Genomic DNA, 14,738 nt, shown 5'->3' on the forward strand with positions numbered 1-14,738 from the left:
AGTATTCACCGTGCCCTTGTTGAAACGGACTATTTTCACACCATTGGCTGGGAGGGTATTTCGAACACGCACAGGAGACGGTTGACGTAGCCCAACTAGGAGCACAATCCTACAGTGCCGGCGTAACACCATCAATGCTCAAGCCTCTGACGAGTTCGCAGCACGATAAGCATGACAAGCATTGATAGATCACCTTCTAGAAAAGGCACGGTGGCGGACATGGCAGGAGGCCGTGGACCCTGAACAGGGAGCTAGCACATGGTGATGCCTTTGTTTTGGATCGAGATGTGGGGCGTATGCAAGATAGTGTTGTTGATATGAGTGGACTCCCAGGCTATCTGCAGATCCAGGATGATGATCCTCCAGAAATAGCTGCATAGACCCTGATGACGACGGGTATAGATGTCTCTCACCATGTGTGAATGTGGGGCTGAGCATTGATCCACAGGCGGGCGGGTATTTTAGATGATCTTCAAAATGCATGGGGATTGGAGCCTTGAATGGTTGACATGTCTGTTCAGCTCCAGAGGTGAATATGCATCACATGTAGGAGACACTGCATGGCACCAGCGCCCAACAACATGGATGAAATGTATGTTCATACGCGTGGTGACTGAGATGGCATATTGGAGGCAGAGTAAGATTCCAGAACAACCTCATCACAGAACCACACCAGTAGACTGGCCTTGCTCTTTCTGGTAGATCAAAGTGAAATACACGACGAGAGGGGGCCGGGATCTTTCCTGGACGAGAATCTAGCCCCCGAGCACGAGGTGGACGTCGGCGTCTGAGACAGTTCCACTTCTGCAGCCAGAAACATTGAGTCCCAAACTTGAGGCTCAAGAAGATGATGGTGGGACCCGATTGGCGTATGACGTCGTACGGTAAGATTGAACGCCGCGGGCCAAGCCTATGGTAGGATGCCAAATTCAGATAAGCAGAATGTAGGAATATTGTGCCAGAGGAACTTTGGACGCGCAGTAGGCATAGGATGGATCGACGGCAAGCAGATGTTCTTCGCGTGGTGTGTTAATCTTCTACTGGCTCGACATTATGTGACTATAGGACAGTAGTGGACATGCTCCCACGTGTCGGCGTCCGAATGTGTGATGGAGGGCTAGTATAACGATGATAGGTATGGTTTAGGATCTCTTGTGAATGCTTAGACTCAAGCATGTCATGCAGGACAAAGCCATAGTGGACTGCAGGGCGGTCTGTGTGGCTCAAAGAGCGCGGCTGATGGTTCATCTGGGGCCGAAAGCGGTTTAGTGTAAACAGATTAAGCGGAAGCTTAGCATGTTTCGGAGAAATGCTCCGTCCAGAGGAGCCGCTTGCCGGTGTGCGAAATATAGCACAAGTCTCCGTCTACGCACGGGGTTCGTGATGCTGCCAAATTCTCCGAGTAGACTGTTTGCCGGAACAGGTATAGAGATGTCTGGATCTGCCCGGCTATTGGTCCGTTGATGCCATGATAATAGAGTCTGTTTTTTTCAAACCCGGCAGTGAAGATCCCTCGCGTCAGAAATTCCTGTACTTGTGCCACGCTGATATCTCGTGGTCAAGATCGTGATACTGTGGATTTGCATTCTCCATATAGAGCAATTGTTCAAGCTGCCGGTAGATGAACTTGTCGCATACGAAGTACGAAATTATGGTCCCTTGACGAACACCTGTGGCTGGTGAAGGGATCAGTTCTCGCACACTGCTTGGCATCCATCGCGTGTTCAACACCTACCCACCCCCTGCTGGGGCTTGTGTTTAACGGATACTTTCGTTATTTTTATCACGCCTCCCTCTGAATCCTCATGAACCTCGCACTAATCCGCTTTGTCTGGTCTCTGATTTGCAGGCCCGTTTAAAGCAGAGCCGCATGCGTCATGGTCTCCATTTGCCCAAAGGAATCGGGATCCGAGCAGTCACGTTACTCGCTGCTCATGATGGATTCGACTGATTGTCCGAGCAATAAACCAAGCGGGATTCACATAAACCAAGCGGGATTCACATAAACCAAGCGGGATTCACATAAACCAAGCGGGATTCACATAAACCAAGCGGGATTCACCCCTGGTTCCTTTCCTCTTGGTTCCCTCAATCTCAATTCAACACCATCGTAATGCAAATTTTATTACCTATCATCTTCGTGATAGCGATATCCATCGCGACTGTCGTGCAAAAATGGTACTCGAACAGAACAAAATTACGAGGCTTGGTGAGTCCCTCATGTGCGATGAAGATGAAGTGATCTGACCGTCTTAGCCTCAACCACCTCACTCAATGCTCTGGGGGCATCTCAAGGTCATGGGTCAAGTCCAGATGTCCAACCCGCCACGAGCTGCGGCACAGACTCTATTCTACGCGCTTCGTGAGAAATATAACCTTCCAGACGTATTCTACCTGGACCTATGGCCGATCACCGTGTCGTACATGGTCATCATCAACCCACAGGTCATGAACCAGGCCTTTGGCGTGAGCAAAGGCTCGCAAAGTCTACCGAAGCACTTCATGGTGAAGCGATTTATGGAGCAAGTCGGTGGATACGAGGGTAATCTGGTCTCCAGTGAAGGCATTCAATGGAAGAAGTGGCGGGCAGCTTTCAACCCTGGATTCAGCTTGACACAGGTCATGAGCTTGGTTCCACAGATTACCGAAGACGTTGTGCGATTCCGCGATATTCTGCTTGAGAAGGCGAAGAACAAGGAGCTGTTCCGTCTTGAGCATGATACCACTCTCATGGTTGTAAACATCATCGGCAAGCTCGCCATGGACCACGATTTTGACTGCCAACGAAAGTCAAACAAGTTTATCGATGCTCTGCACAATCAAGTGCAATGGATCAAGATTGGTGTCCGGACACGACCGTCGGAGGCGTTTGATCCTCGGAGACCGTACATGTTCTGGAAGAACAACCGGACCATGGACAAATACATAGGCGACATCCTCGAGGACAGATTTGTGCAGTACAAGTCTAAAGGAAAGCAGAAGAAGATTGCCATTGACTTGGCGCTGGAGGCGTACATGAAGGAGGAGAAGGGCAAGACGATGGAGCAAACGACCAAGCTGGACAAACAGTTCAAGGCAGAAGCGATTGAACACATCAAGGCATTCGTGTTTGCCGGGCATGACACGACCAGCTCGACGATCTGCTACGCGTTCTACAAGACGATGCAGAATCCAGAGATTGCAGCCAAAGTGCGAGCTGAGCATGACGCAGTGCTGGGACCGGATGTGTGGGATGCGCCGAACGTCATCGCCGCTGAACCGCACATCCTGAACAAGCTAGACTACACATTGGCGGTGATCAAGGAGACTCTTCGCCTCTACCCGGCAGCCAACAACCTTCGCGAAGGAATCGAGGGACAGAATCTGAAGGATCCGGCGACCGGGCAGGAATACCCCATGTTCAAGCACATGGTGGTATGGCCAGTCAACGTGTCGATGCATCGTGAAGAGCGATTTTTCGGACCGCGGGCGAATGAGTTTCTTCCCGAGAGGTGAGTTGGCATGGGAGCGTCGCAGTGGCACAGTTTCAGGCTGACGTAGATGGCAGATGGCTGCACCCAGAGCGGGCAGAGTTTGAGATGGACAAGGAAGCGTTTTTCCCGTTTTCCAAGGGCCCCAGGAATTGTATCGGGCAGGAGCTGGCGATGCAAGAGATGAAGATCATCATGGCAGTGTGTATGCGGGTGCTCGATGTCGAGATGGCTTATGACGAGCTGCACAAGCTGGCAGATGATGGCAGCGGATACCCAGGCGACACGAAGGGCGAGCAGTTTGGAGACGAAGCGTATCAGGTGCAGGTTGCGACAGCAAAGCCCCGCGAAGGCATGCCGGTACGAATCAAGGCGAGGGTATGAGAGCGAAGTGACTGTGATTAGAATGATGAGATGCTGATAGAATAAGGGCGTGGAGTGGGATGGAAACGGAAAAGTGTAGGCATAATAGTGTAGAACAGCATGACTTGTATCGCGAATTGCACTGGAAAGCGTTTGGCATGGATGTAGCCCCGCCTTTTTTACAGCATGGGATGGAGTTTAACGGTAGCAGCGGTAGCAAGGGTGATAGAAAGTCAAACTCAGGACAAGATTCCAGTCTCTAGTCTCGAGTGAATATTCTGTTGACGGCACAGAGAAGCGAAGATTACTTAGTCAGTACTGTACCGCAATCATCGATCGATCGATCGACATCACGTGCAAGCATGACCAGTCACGGGCTTCTACAATCCGATGCGGTTGGCGACTAATTTGTACAATGCGATCTGCACTCGGCGTTCGCTTTCTCCACCAATCAGAGGCCTGCGGGTCATGAACTTCCAAGCTTTCTTGGCGAGATTGTCCCTTGGAAGCTTGGTTGGTGATCCATGCTACTGTAATTATGTGTCCATTGCTTGAGCTCGTTCGTAGGGCTGCAGCAGCATCGGGCCGTCTTTGCATGACGACGATGATGCCGTTTATTGTATACAATATTGGAAGTAAACATTCTGGCATTTGAACGTCTATTCAGCCACCTATCGCTGTGACTGTGACATGTACCTGGATGCGTGCAAGCGAGGGCAGCGACAGATATATAGAGAAATCCGGTGGAACTCGGGCACCATTGAATGGGGAGTTGGAGGTGTAAGTGTCCGGAAAACTGGGGTTTGGGGGCGCTAGATACGAAAAACGAGAAATGCACCGCATCTGAACGGGCGCCTGCTCTTCGTGACCAATCAGCGTCCTGCATTTGGCACCGTATGACGCACCTCCTTCTGCACTACCCGACAACTCAAACAACAAAGGAGGAAAGACAATGTATGTTGATGCGACAAGTTAAGCCTCCATGTCTGCGCTTGGGGGGGGGCGGTTATCCTGATGACGCATCTCTCCCCTGTCTGTCTCCAATCCTCCTTCAACTACTGCAACTTTTCACCCTCTCTAACTTCCGCTTAAGCTTCATACTTGCCCTTGACAAAACGTTCTTGTCCTGGTCAGAGCTTAAGCTTGTTTCTCTGTACCTAAGCCACTCCACTACATACACACCTAGCGCCCCGGCTACAACTACATACACTACAGATCAAGCAGCCCCAACCAGATCCCTTCATTCTCTCCACCCTGGGTAACGTACCCTGTTTGTCGTATAAGCACTGCCTCGTCCCGAAATCTCCTACTCCCTTTTGACGCGTCCTCCATACTCGCTTCCGTTTCATATATCAGTCCTCCTTCTTCGCTTGCCTTCACTACTCACCTTACTCTCTTCAGTCCACTCAACCTCACCTCACCTCCAAGCCACTCAAAGATACCCACACTACAATATCACGACTGTTCAGCATCATGATTGAGACTCCCTCACAACGACTGGCCGTCGCCGAATTGGCCATCTACGCTCTTTTCTCCCTTCTCGGCATCTTCAACTTCATCAAGCATGGCAGGCACGGTTGGCTCGGCTGGTTTTTCTTCCTGGCCTTCTGTCTGCTTCGTCTCACCGGCCAGGGCATGTCAATCAACAGCAGCAGCTCGTCGGCTGCAATTGTCAGTTCCATTGGTATTTCAGCTTTGATTTTGGCTGTGCTTGGCATCACACACGAATGGTTTGTGTTTTTATCCACCCACCAAAGAATGCGCTAACAGCTTGCAGCTCCAAGTACACCAAGAACTACAAGAAGCAGGTTGAGTGGGCTGTCATCATCTTCCTTCACGTCGTCGTCTCTACTGGTATCATCCTCGTTGCCATTGGCGGCTCGCATCTCTCCGATCCAGCCGAGGATCCAAAGAAGTCGCAAAACCTAATGGAAGGTGGTTACATCCTCGTCCTGCTCGGTCTGCTTCTGGTCACTGGCTACATCATTGCAACATGGCGCATACTCCCATCTGCGCACCAAGCCGGCGGCGCCCACGCTTCATCTGCGCAAGCCAAGACCATGGCTCTCGCCGTTATCTGCACACTGCCCTTCATCTACGCCCGCGTCATCTTTGGCGTCGTCTCTGCCTTTAAGATTCTCACCGACCCGTCGCTCAGCCCATTCAACGGCAGCTTCGTCGTCAAGCTCGTGCCCATGTCGCTGATGCAGATCTTTGCTGCTCTCATTCTCGTGGTCGGTGGCTTGTTGACACGCAACATTGCGTCCAAGAAAGCCTATGAGCCGGAAAGGGTATGTTGAACCAAATCCCTCCATTCTAGCACGTCTGAGAGCAAGTCATCTGACGAGAATAGAAAATCAGCCAGAACTCCTACTAAGTCATTTCTGATGCAGCAAATCAGGGACACGGAGGCGCGCGAGCACAAGGCCTGTGTCTACCCACGACCAGGCTCAGCCGAGATGGGCGGGAGCTTAAGCGTGCTTTGGGTGCAGAATGAATGATGGTCGTGGAAAATGGTTGTACGATTAGCGCTTGCAGAAGTAAAGTAGTGCGTCATTTCTTGGCATCGGCGTTTGACTCTTTCCATATGGGGATGATCGGATCCAGCGCCGGGCAGATATGGGGGGAAGTCTTTGAACAACATGCATAGACCGTGTGTAGCACATCTAATGAATTTCATTGACCTCTTGATATTTCCACTATGCTCATGCTGATTGATTGATTTCTTGGCGTCGCATACTGCTGAACAGTTCGTCGTCGTATCAAGTCACGTGCGCGCCCTCATTCCTTTTCCTGATGTGGGCACACAAATCGTGACAAGACACCTGGATCTAAGATAGTCATCCCATGGCAGACTCGACTATGCTCAACAAGTTTCATCTTTCTTTCTTTCTGTTGAAATGTGCGATCCTGAAACTGCCAGGGCGAGACACCGTCCCCTCTTCCTTGTGGCACATAGTCTCTTAGTAGGATCGTGTCCGTCTTCTGTGATGTTTGCACGAGCCAGGCTGTCTCTTGCACATTCGTGGTAGCGGGAACCATGTCTAAGGCTTCATTGTGCATCTTACTAACTGTAGAAATGGCTGGCTTATGACGGAGCTTTCTCGTATGAGCCTCTATGCAGTACGTTCCGCGGTGCGATTGGGTGAGTCATACGAAATGAGGTCGCATCTCCCAGCATCCTCTTCACTCCGTTACCAACAGATGCAAACCAACAGTATTCCACAGAGCGACTTCTCCAGGAAAGATCATAGCATTTTCATTACATACTAATACTAAAGTCAAAGGTTGCGATATACTCGAGACCTCATCTATGGAGACGCCAAAGCAATCAGATGCCGCAGAAGCAACCGGCACAGCTGTTCAAGCCAAAGACGTTGCGCACGCAAGCCAAGATGTAAATCCCTGGAGTGTCAGTGGCGCCGTTGTCGACGGCAAAATCCAGGCAATTGACTACAATAACCTTGTGGACTCTTTCGGGACTCAACTCATCACAGGCGATTTGCTTCAACGCTTCAAAGATGTGACTGGGCACGAACCGCATATTTACATGAGGAGAGGGCTTTTCTTTAGCCATAGAGATCTCAACCTCATACTGGACCTTCATGCAGCGGGCAAGCCGTTCTTCCTGTATACGGGAAGAGGCCCGAGTAGTGCCAATATGCACCTGGGCCACATGATACCCTTCACGTTTACCAAGTGAGCCCTTCTTTTGTCCTTCTGAGCTGGGGTACCACACGGTCTCTGACTTTCACCCTTCGTGCAGATGGCTTCAAGATGTATTCGACGTTCCGCTTGTGATCATGATGACCGACGACGAGAAGGTCATCTTCCAGAAGATCAATCTCGACAGGAAAGACAGTTGTTCTCCTTACACGGACGAGGAGATGGACGGCTTCGTCAAACAGAACGCGCTCGACATCTTATCTGTCGGCTTCGATCTCAAGAAGACATTCCTCTTCAGCGATTTCGAATTCATGGGCGGCGCGTTCTACAGAAATGTCGTCAAAATCTCCCGTCTCATCACTTTGAACCAAAGCAAAGCCGTATTCGGTTTCAATGACAGGTAAGGTCGTCGTTGTCGTAAAGAAGTTCTCAGATACCAATATAACACGTTCTGGCAGTGATTCGGTGGGGAAAGCCCATTTCGTGTCCGTCCAGACAGCAACCGCATTCGCAACCTCGTTTCCTCACATCTTCGGCACGAACACGGAAGAAGTCGCAAAGATCCCCGCGCTCATCCCGTGCGCCATCGACCAGGATCCGTACTTTCGCGTCTGCAGAGACGTGGCCCATCGTCTCAAGTACCAGAAACCTGCTCTGATCCATGCCAAATTCTTCCCCGCTCTCCAGGGTCCGGGCTCAAAGATGAGCGCATCCGATGCAAACAGTGCAATTTTCATGTCGGATGATATGAACACAATGTAAAGAAACCCCCCCCCTCCTAACCCCCCCTCCTTGTTCTCCCAGTCGTCCCTAACTGAAACAAAAAATCACAGCAAGAAGAAGATCAACAAACATGCCTTTTCCGGCGGCGCAGCAACGGCCGAAGAGCAGAGGCAATTCGGAGGGAATCCAGACGTAGATGTCGCGTTCCAGTATCTCAGATTCTTCCTCGAGGACGACAAGGAGTTGAAGCGTATTGAAGATGCTTATCGGAAGGGAGAGCTGCTGACTGGGGAACTGAAGAAGATCTGTATCCAGCAGCTTCAAGCTTTTGTTGGTGATTTCCAGAAACGTAGGGCGCTTCTCGATAGTAGTGGTGGTGGTGGTGGTGAGGACGGCAGGAAAAAGAAAGGGATCAGTGAGCAGGGTGCTCAAGTGGTGAGAGACTTCATGCAAGTACGTCCGTTGATCTGGAGAGGCAAGGAGGTGGATGCTGCGGGGGGAGAGGAGGGAGAGACGCGTGAAGTTACCCTGTAAGGATCTATTCTAGGCCGGCACGCATAAAATTTATAGGGCAGCTTAGGGTCTTTCGTGAGTGGAAATTCTAGCGCTTAAAGACTTGCGGACGGATGTCTCCTCGTTGGTTTGATTTCTGATTGTTGGCGTAGTGGAATGTGTTGCTCTTGCATGAGTAGGTTGATTGATGCCTTACAAAGCTAGTGCCAAGATGTTTCTGCCTCAGTCACTAATTACCTATTATGCCGTGACGTTCCTACGTTTGGGTTCGCGGATAAAGCTTCCTACATCACAAAGCCTTCTGCCCGAGGGTCTAGGTTTCTGTTACGCTTATCGGTCAATATCACGCTGTGGCTCGTATAATCCCGGTTTGTTGCACGAGTTGCACCCGTACCCGCAGCCTGAATGCTTCGTCACACTCAGCTCTCACTCGCAACTCTTGAGGACAAGGTAGCCTGTTGGCTCCCTTATCATCAGCTTCCATACATACTAACTCTGCAGCAGGATGTAAATATATGCACGAATCCTCCTTCACAGACCGAAAAGAAGTCCAGATATGTGAACACCAGTAAGGTATTGATGCCTTCTTGATCTAGAAGCTTTTGCTTGTCGGTGGCTTGCATCCCGCTGCATCTATTTTGAAAAGTCATGGTCTCGCTCCTGCAGCTCATGGGGTGTGTTGAATCCCTTGCCCGTTACGACCAATGGTAATTGTCGATACGCGCCAAACATGGAAATTGAACTCAGCTGCTTAGCGGATTTTCCCACATGAACTGTACGCGAACGCTTCAGATGAATGAATCCTAGTGTCACGATTGCTTGGAGCAACTACTCACCGATCAGATCGTCAGCCGCATGCTTCCAATTCTTACCAAAAAAAGCGCTGCTATTTTGTTTTGGGCTATACTTGCCAGGCTCGTCGTAGGTACATTCAATCATGTTGTAGCATGCAAGCTCAAATCCTCGGGCCTCGCAAGGCTGGGGATTGTTTGAAATACAGCATACGCCTGCCTCCATCTTGCGTTACCTGGACTGGCCTTTTGGCTTATATGTCTACTCACTCAACGAACTAACCATAACTTATCATTCGCAATGGACCATTCACACCCACGTCGACTTCCAGAACGAACAACCTCCCCCTTCTCAACCTCTCCATTCCCGCATAACATGTCTCCTAACCCAGCTGCAATCCCAGTCAACCGCGTGACTTCATCGGTCATCAATGCGCGGCCAGTGCTTCGCCGAGGGTCTAGCGGGAGCCGGGTGATTAACCAGACGCTGACCTTGGGTAATGGAGCAGCCTCTACGGCATTCGACACCTCATCTGGACCGAACTCACCGAAACGACCACAGCCAGAGTTAAAACCGAAACCCTGTGAGAACTGTGACGCTGCTAATGTGCAGACATGGCACTGTTCTTACTGTGACATGCTCTTCTGTGACCCTTGTTGGGTCAAGCAAGGCCCACATAAGTCAGGAAAGACCGGTCCCGATGGTTTACCACATGAGAAAGCAGATCTTCGTATTGTGAAGAGGCTGAAAGATATATTGACACCGTCTTCAGACCCTACCGAACAAGCTGGTCTTCATATCGATGATGAAGACACGACGTGGTTTGGCATTGATCGGGACAATAACCATCAACCGGTCTTCTACGACTACGGTAGATACGCTACAATCATCGCGAACAGTACCACTCCCGAATCAAAAGTTCGATACCCACAACTCGTCTCCTTCATTGGTCAGACGGGGGCGGGCAAAAGTACGCTCGTGAAGATGCTCATTGACCAGCAGGAAAGGCAATCGAGTGGTTATCCTCGCGGGCCGTTCCCATCGCCAGTCGTTGGATCGAGCCGCAATGACAATGTGCCTACATCAGGCGATGTTCATCTCTATGGGGATCCCAGGACATACAACAGCCAATATCCAGTCCTGTATGCTGATTGTGAGGGCCTAGAAGGCGGAGAGAACACACCGATGAGCGTCCAATTCAAGGAGAAGTCGTCTAAACATAGCAACAGGAAACGCTCAGATTCCAATCCGGACCATCGCAAGCGAACCAAGATCACACGAGTGGCGAGGGGTACACAGCGTCACATGACATGGGCCAACTCTCCTGAGACTCAGAAAAGACAGTACGCTGTAACGGAGCTGTATCCACGGCTGCTGTACACATTTTCTGATGTCATTGTTTTTGTACTGCGGAATCCAAAGTAAGCGACCATCTACCCGTCAATCTACTACGCTACGGGTTCGACCCTAATATTATGATAGAACATTCGAGTCATCCGTGTTGTCAAAGTTGTTGGGTTGGGCTTCTGCTTCCATGGAAAAGTCGCTTAATCAACCTACACTCCCACATGCAATCATCGCGCTGAACGCGACTGATATGGAAGTCGACCCTAGAGAATGGGAGCCAGAATTTGCTACTCGGACGCTGATGGCCAACGTTGCAGGAGCAATCCACCGAGATTCGGGCTACAGGCAGCTTGCAGACTATTGGTCTAGCCAGGAAGGCAGGCGAATCAACACAACTAAAGATCTACTGGAATGCTACTATTCTTCTGTGACAGTTGTTCGCATCCCAGTCAAGGGTAGGTATATGAAAATTGACGAGCAGATCAACAAACTTCATACCACCATCACCGAAAGGTCTGCACAGTCTTTCCGGGCCAAGCGAAGCTCACGCATGCTGTCGAACTCCGAGGAGCTGAATATATACTTGCAATCAGCATTCGATCATTTCTCAAACGACCTCGATACGCCATTCAACTTTATGGATGTCGCGTTCAAAATCAACCCGATACCTCTCGACTTTGGCGGAAACATTCTCAAGCTAGCAGTTGCGATGCGGAATTCGGGCAAATTTGAGGATCCCCGCCAACTCTTCAAAGACCTTAGCTTCATGGTCGCATCTTGTATATTGCTAGATTGCAGCCGACAGAACCTCAAAGGTATCGTCCGTCCAACCTCCTGACAAACAATGCCCCTACTCCCTATTCTGTTGTGTATTACCGTGACATATCTGACCAGGCACACAGGTCCGGCAGACCGAATCCTTGAACGGGGATACCTCGACTACTGCGACAATGCACTGGAAGACTACTGTGCAATATTCCTGCCGTGTCAGTATGAGAACAGACGTGGCCGATGCGTGAACGTCCGCGAGGGACATATCAAAGGCCATCAGAATGAGCGCGGAGCAGTTATAGGCAAAGGCGCCTATGAATCAACGTTTACCTGGGAGTCATTCGAGGATGACTGGGAACAGCACCTGCAAAACCATCTCCTAGAAATGCAAGAGGACTTGAACAGGGACATGCAGGAAAGACCTAACCTCCCAGAAATCACTCTGAGCTCGAGGCTACACCTCAGAAATGTCAATCACTTCTACCGGCACCTCGGAGGGGCCAAATACTTTGTCAGTCATTCGGCGTGTTTCTGCTGCCTCAGAGAAATGGCAGAACATCCTTTACCGTGTGGGCACGTCCTCTGCAAGGCATGCATCAAAGCATACGGAGATGAACAACAGCAACAGGTCAGCTTGGCAGCCTGTCCTTTACATAACCGAAGCATGATCTTCAGTACACCTTGGCGCATACCTATCAAGGCAGAGCTGGCGGGCGTGCGTATACTGTCTTTGGATGGGTAAGCTAGAAGCACCAGACGTGCACATCTAACTCGCTCTAATGAACTACACAGAGGCGGCATTCGCGGAATCGTGGAGCTGGAAGTCCTGCGACAGATCGAGATTGCGCTTGGAGGTTGTATCCCGATCCAGGAATTCTTTGATCTCATAGTAGGAACCAGGTTCGTCAACAAGGTCCGGCCATGTCATGTACGTACACGCTAACACGTATCACAGTACCGGTGGTATTATAGCGATAGCATTAGGTATTGAGAACTGGTCGATCCAAAAATGTATAACTATGTTCCTGAAGCTATGCGATAAAGCATTCCAGCCCAAGTTGGGCGGACTTCGACTTGGATCGAGCAAGTATCGCACGCGCCCGCTGGAGGAAGTTTTGCAGAACCACTTTAAACCGGAGCGCATATTTGGTGGATTTCATGAGGCTTCAGCAAGTTACAGGCGCAAGGTTGCCATCACATCTGCAACAGAGACTGGTGAACATGCCGTCATCTTCACTAATTACAACCGCGCCGAGGATGGATCCGGTAAGACTGTTATCCTTATGAACAATGGCCGAGCTGACTGTTGATAGTCAATTATCGAATGGAAAGACCAGACGAACCGAGAAACGAATTGTTACTATGGGAAGTGTAAGTCTACGTGCAACTCCTACATTATACGACCTGCCATCTCACATATTTGTGTTCAGAGCCAGAGCGACCAGCGCCGCACCAACATTCTTTCGCCCATTGGTCAACTCGCGGACCAAAGAGGGCTATCTGGACGGCGCAATCTACCACAATAACCCGGTTCGCATTGCCAACTACGAAAGCAAGCTTCTCTGGCCAGACGCGCAGGACTATCATCCTGATATCCTGCTCTCGATCGGCACGGGTCATAACGGACAAGACACGGGTGGCTCTATCGATATGACGCGACAAGAGAGTCGCCGGTATCGGCTCCGGAAGTTTGCAAAATCGCACGGCAAGGCTGTCGAGACGAAGCCTGCGGCAGCAGCGTGGAACATGCAATGGATGAATTGGCTGAATGTCTTGTTCAAGCGAGTCGACAACATCCTTGATTCGGAGCAGATATGGAAGGGTTTCAAACAGGATGTGCAAGCTAGCTCGTCGTACTTGGACTTCGGACGCTACCAGCGGTTCAACGTGCGAGTGGGTTTCAGGCCGCCAAAAATGGATGAGAAGAATGAGATTGGAAGACTCCATGAAGCGGTCAGGCACAAACTTGGTCTCACTAATTACCAGCAACGTTTGACTCGCACGGCTAGAAGACTTTTTGCTGGCTGTTTCTACTTTCAGAAGACAGCTCCTGTACGAGACACGGAGGATCATTTCGATGTTCAAGGTATCGAACGAACTGTCGTCAGCCCTCGTCAGATTCATGCTGACTAGTGATAGGTGAAATCTGCTGCCGTTTTACGCCTGGTACTGGCTACCTGCGACACATGGGCCACTGGCTCCGAAAACATCAGCTCCAATTTTTCCAGCCTTACTTCCGAGTCTTCGAGGTCAATAATGAGAATATGGCCCAGAAATTGATCATCACGGGCAACGTCATTGCAAAGATGGTCGAGCAGGACCACTTTGACATGGGCTCAATCGTCATTCCCGTCTCCCTCCAGATGGGAGTCGTCTCGATACAGCTACATGTCGACAGCGACAAGCACTATCTATACCCTATCAGCGGTATGCCGCGAGTCCTGACTGGTATAGAACCACCAAAACCTCCATGTAAGTCGCCCATGACCACCCAAATCCCCATCACCGCAGAAAACAAAGCGCTAATCACAACACCCACCAGCATCGCCAACCCCGTCCGCAGAACACTCCCGCGCCACCACCCGCCGAAAATCCCTTCGCAAACGCCGCACCCCGCCTCGCCATCAACCCGCCCTCTCCCCTCCCGCCACCATCTCGGAAGAGGTCCCCCCTTCCTATGACACCTCCGAAGACACAGCCGCTTTCCCCGACTCCCCCGAGCACGTCAACGACTGGGCCGAGCGACGCGCGGCGGCAGCCATCCCGCGGCCCAACTCCCCGCGGAACATGCAGATGCCAGACATGGCGGAGCTGGATGGCACAGGCGTCTTCGACGGGCGAGCCGACGTGTTAGATGAGGAGGAGGACGAGGAGCTGGCAAAGGCGCTGGAGCAGAGTCTTGTTGAGCAGGGCGTCGAGTATGATCCGGACGAGCTTGCGCGCGCGCTGGAGCAGAGCCGGATTTTCATGTGAGAGGGGAGTGGGAAGGGTGAAGGGGGGCTGTGGTTTCTGGCTCGGCTGTCTGGCGTATGCGGCCTTGTTTGGTTAGTGTATATGTATATGTATATCCGTGACATGCTTATCGTCTGCTCT

The 14,738-nt window shown here is 50.9% G+C and overlaps 4 protein-coding genes across 4 annotated transcripts; all 4 read left to right on the plus strand.

Annotated features, from left to right (window-relative positions):
• Positions 1-1,963: 1,963 nt before the first annotated feature.
• EJ05DRAFT_475216 (cytochrome P450) lies at positions 1,964-4,039 on the plus strand. Its single transcript, XM_033743756.1, has 2 exons — positions 1,964-3,491; positions 3,548-4,039. The coding sequence occupies exons 1-2, from the start codon at positions 2,275-2,277 to the stop codon at positions 3,852-3,854; spliced, it is 1,524 nt and encodes a 507-aa protein (XP_033601433.1). The 5' UTR covers positions 1,964-2,274; the 3' UTR covers positions 3,855-4,039.
• An 836-nt stretch (positions 4,040-4,875) lies between these two features.
• EJ05DRAFT_475218 (uncharacterized protein) lies at positions 4,876-6,701 on the plus strand. Its single transcript, XM_033743757.1, has 3 exons — positions 4,876-5,563; positions 5,611-6,124; positions 6,195-6,701. The coding sequence occupies exons 1-3, from the start codon at positions 5,307-5,309 to the stop codon at positions 6,219-6,221; spliced, it is 798 nt and encodes a 265-aa protein (XP_033601434.1). The 5' UTR covers positions 4,876-5,306; the 3' UTR covers positions 6,222-6,701.
• Positions 6,702-6,856: 155 nt separating this feature from the next.
• On the plus strand, positions 6,857-8,984 carry EJ05DRAFT_475219 (tryptophanyl-tRNA synthetase). The gene is made up of 4 exons (XM_033743758.1): positions 6,857-7,532; positions 7,600-7,899; positions 7,958-8,257; positions 8,333-8,984. The coding sequence occupies exons 1-4, from the start codon at positions 7,147-7,149 to the stop codon at positions 8,754-8,756; spliced, it is 1,410 nt and encodes a 469-aa protein (XP_033601435.1). The 5' UTR covers positions 6,857-7,146; the 3' UTR covers positions 8,757-8,984.
• An 843-nt stretch (positions 8,985-9,827) lies between these two features.
• EJ05DRAFT_499409 (uncharacterized protein) lies at positions 9,828-14,618 on the plus strand (the record flags this gene model as incomplete). Its single annotated transcript, XM_033746830.1, has 9 exons — positions 9,828-10,948; positions 11,010-11,689; positions 11,777-12,383; positions 12,438-12,545; positions 12,601-12,911; positions 12,959-13,016; positions 13,076-13,731; positions 13,785-14,117; positions 14,188-14,618. The coding sequence occupies 9 exons, from the start codon at positions 9,828-9,830 to the stop codon at positions 14,616-14,618; spliced, it is 4,305 nt and encodes a 1,434-aa protein (XP_033601436.1).
• Between the last annotated feature and the right edge of the window lie 120 nt (positions 14,619-14,738).

This window comes from Pseudovirgaria hyperparasitica (assembly GCF_010093815.1).
Source record: "Pseudovirgaria hyperparasitica strain CBS 121739 unplaced genomic scaffold EJ05scaffold_6, whole genome shotgun sequence".
In the NCBI taxonomy this organism is placed as follows: domain Eukaryota; kingdom Fungi; phylum Ascomycota; class Dothideomycetes; order Acrospermales; family Acrospermaceae; genus Pseudovirgaria; species Pseudovirgaria hyperparasitica.

Coding starts and splice junctions, on each gene's coding strand:
- EJ05DRAFT_475216 (XM_033743756.1), top strand. CDS start 2,275: ATGCTCTGGGGGCATCTCAAGGTCATGGGTCAAGTCCAGATGTCCAAC. Junction 3,492..3,547: donor AATGAGTTTCTTCCCGAGAG/GTGAGTTGGCAT, acceptor CGTAGATGGCAG/ATGGCTGCACCCAGAGCGGG.
- EJ05DRAFT_475219 (XM_033743758.1), top strand. CDS start 7,147: ATGGAGACGCCAAAGCAATCAGATGCCGCAGAAGCAACCGGCACAGCT. Junction 7,900..7,957: donor GTATTCGGTTTCAATGACAG/GTAAGGTCGTCG, acceptor ACGTTCTGGCAG/TGATTCGGTGGGGAAAGCCC. Junction 8,258..8,332: donor TCGGATGATATGAACACAAT/GTAAAGAAACCC, acceptor AAAAAATCACAG/CAAGAAGAAGATCAACAAAC.
- EJ05DRAFT_475218 (XM_033743757.1), top strand. CDS start 5,307: ATGATTGAGACTCCCTCACAACGACTGGCCGTCGCCGAATTGGCCATC. Junction 5,564..5,610: donor CTTGGCATCACACACGAATG/GTTTGTGTTTTT, acceptor AACAGCTTGCAG/CTCCAAGTACACCAAGAACT. Junction 6,125..6,194: donor AAGCCTATGAGCCGGAAAGG/GTATGTTGAACC, acceptor ATAGAAAATCAG/CCAGAACTCCTACTAAGTCA.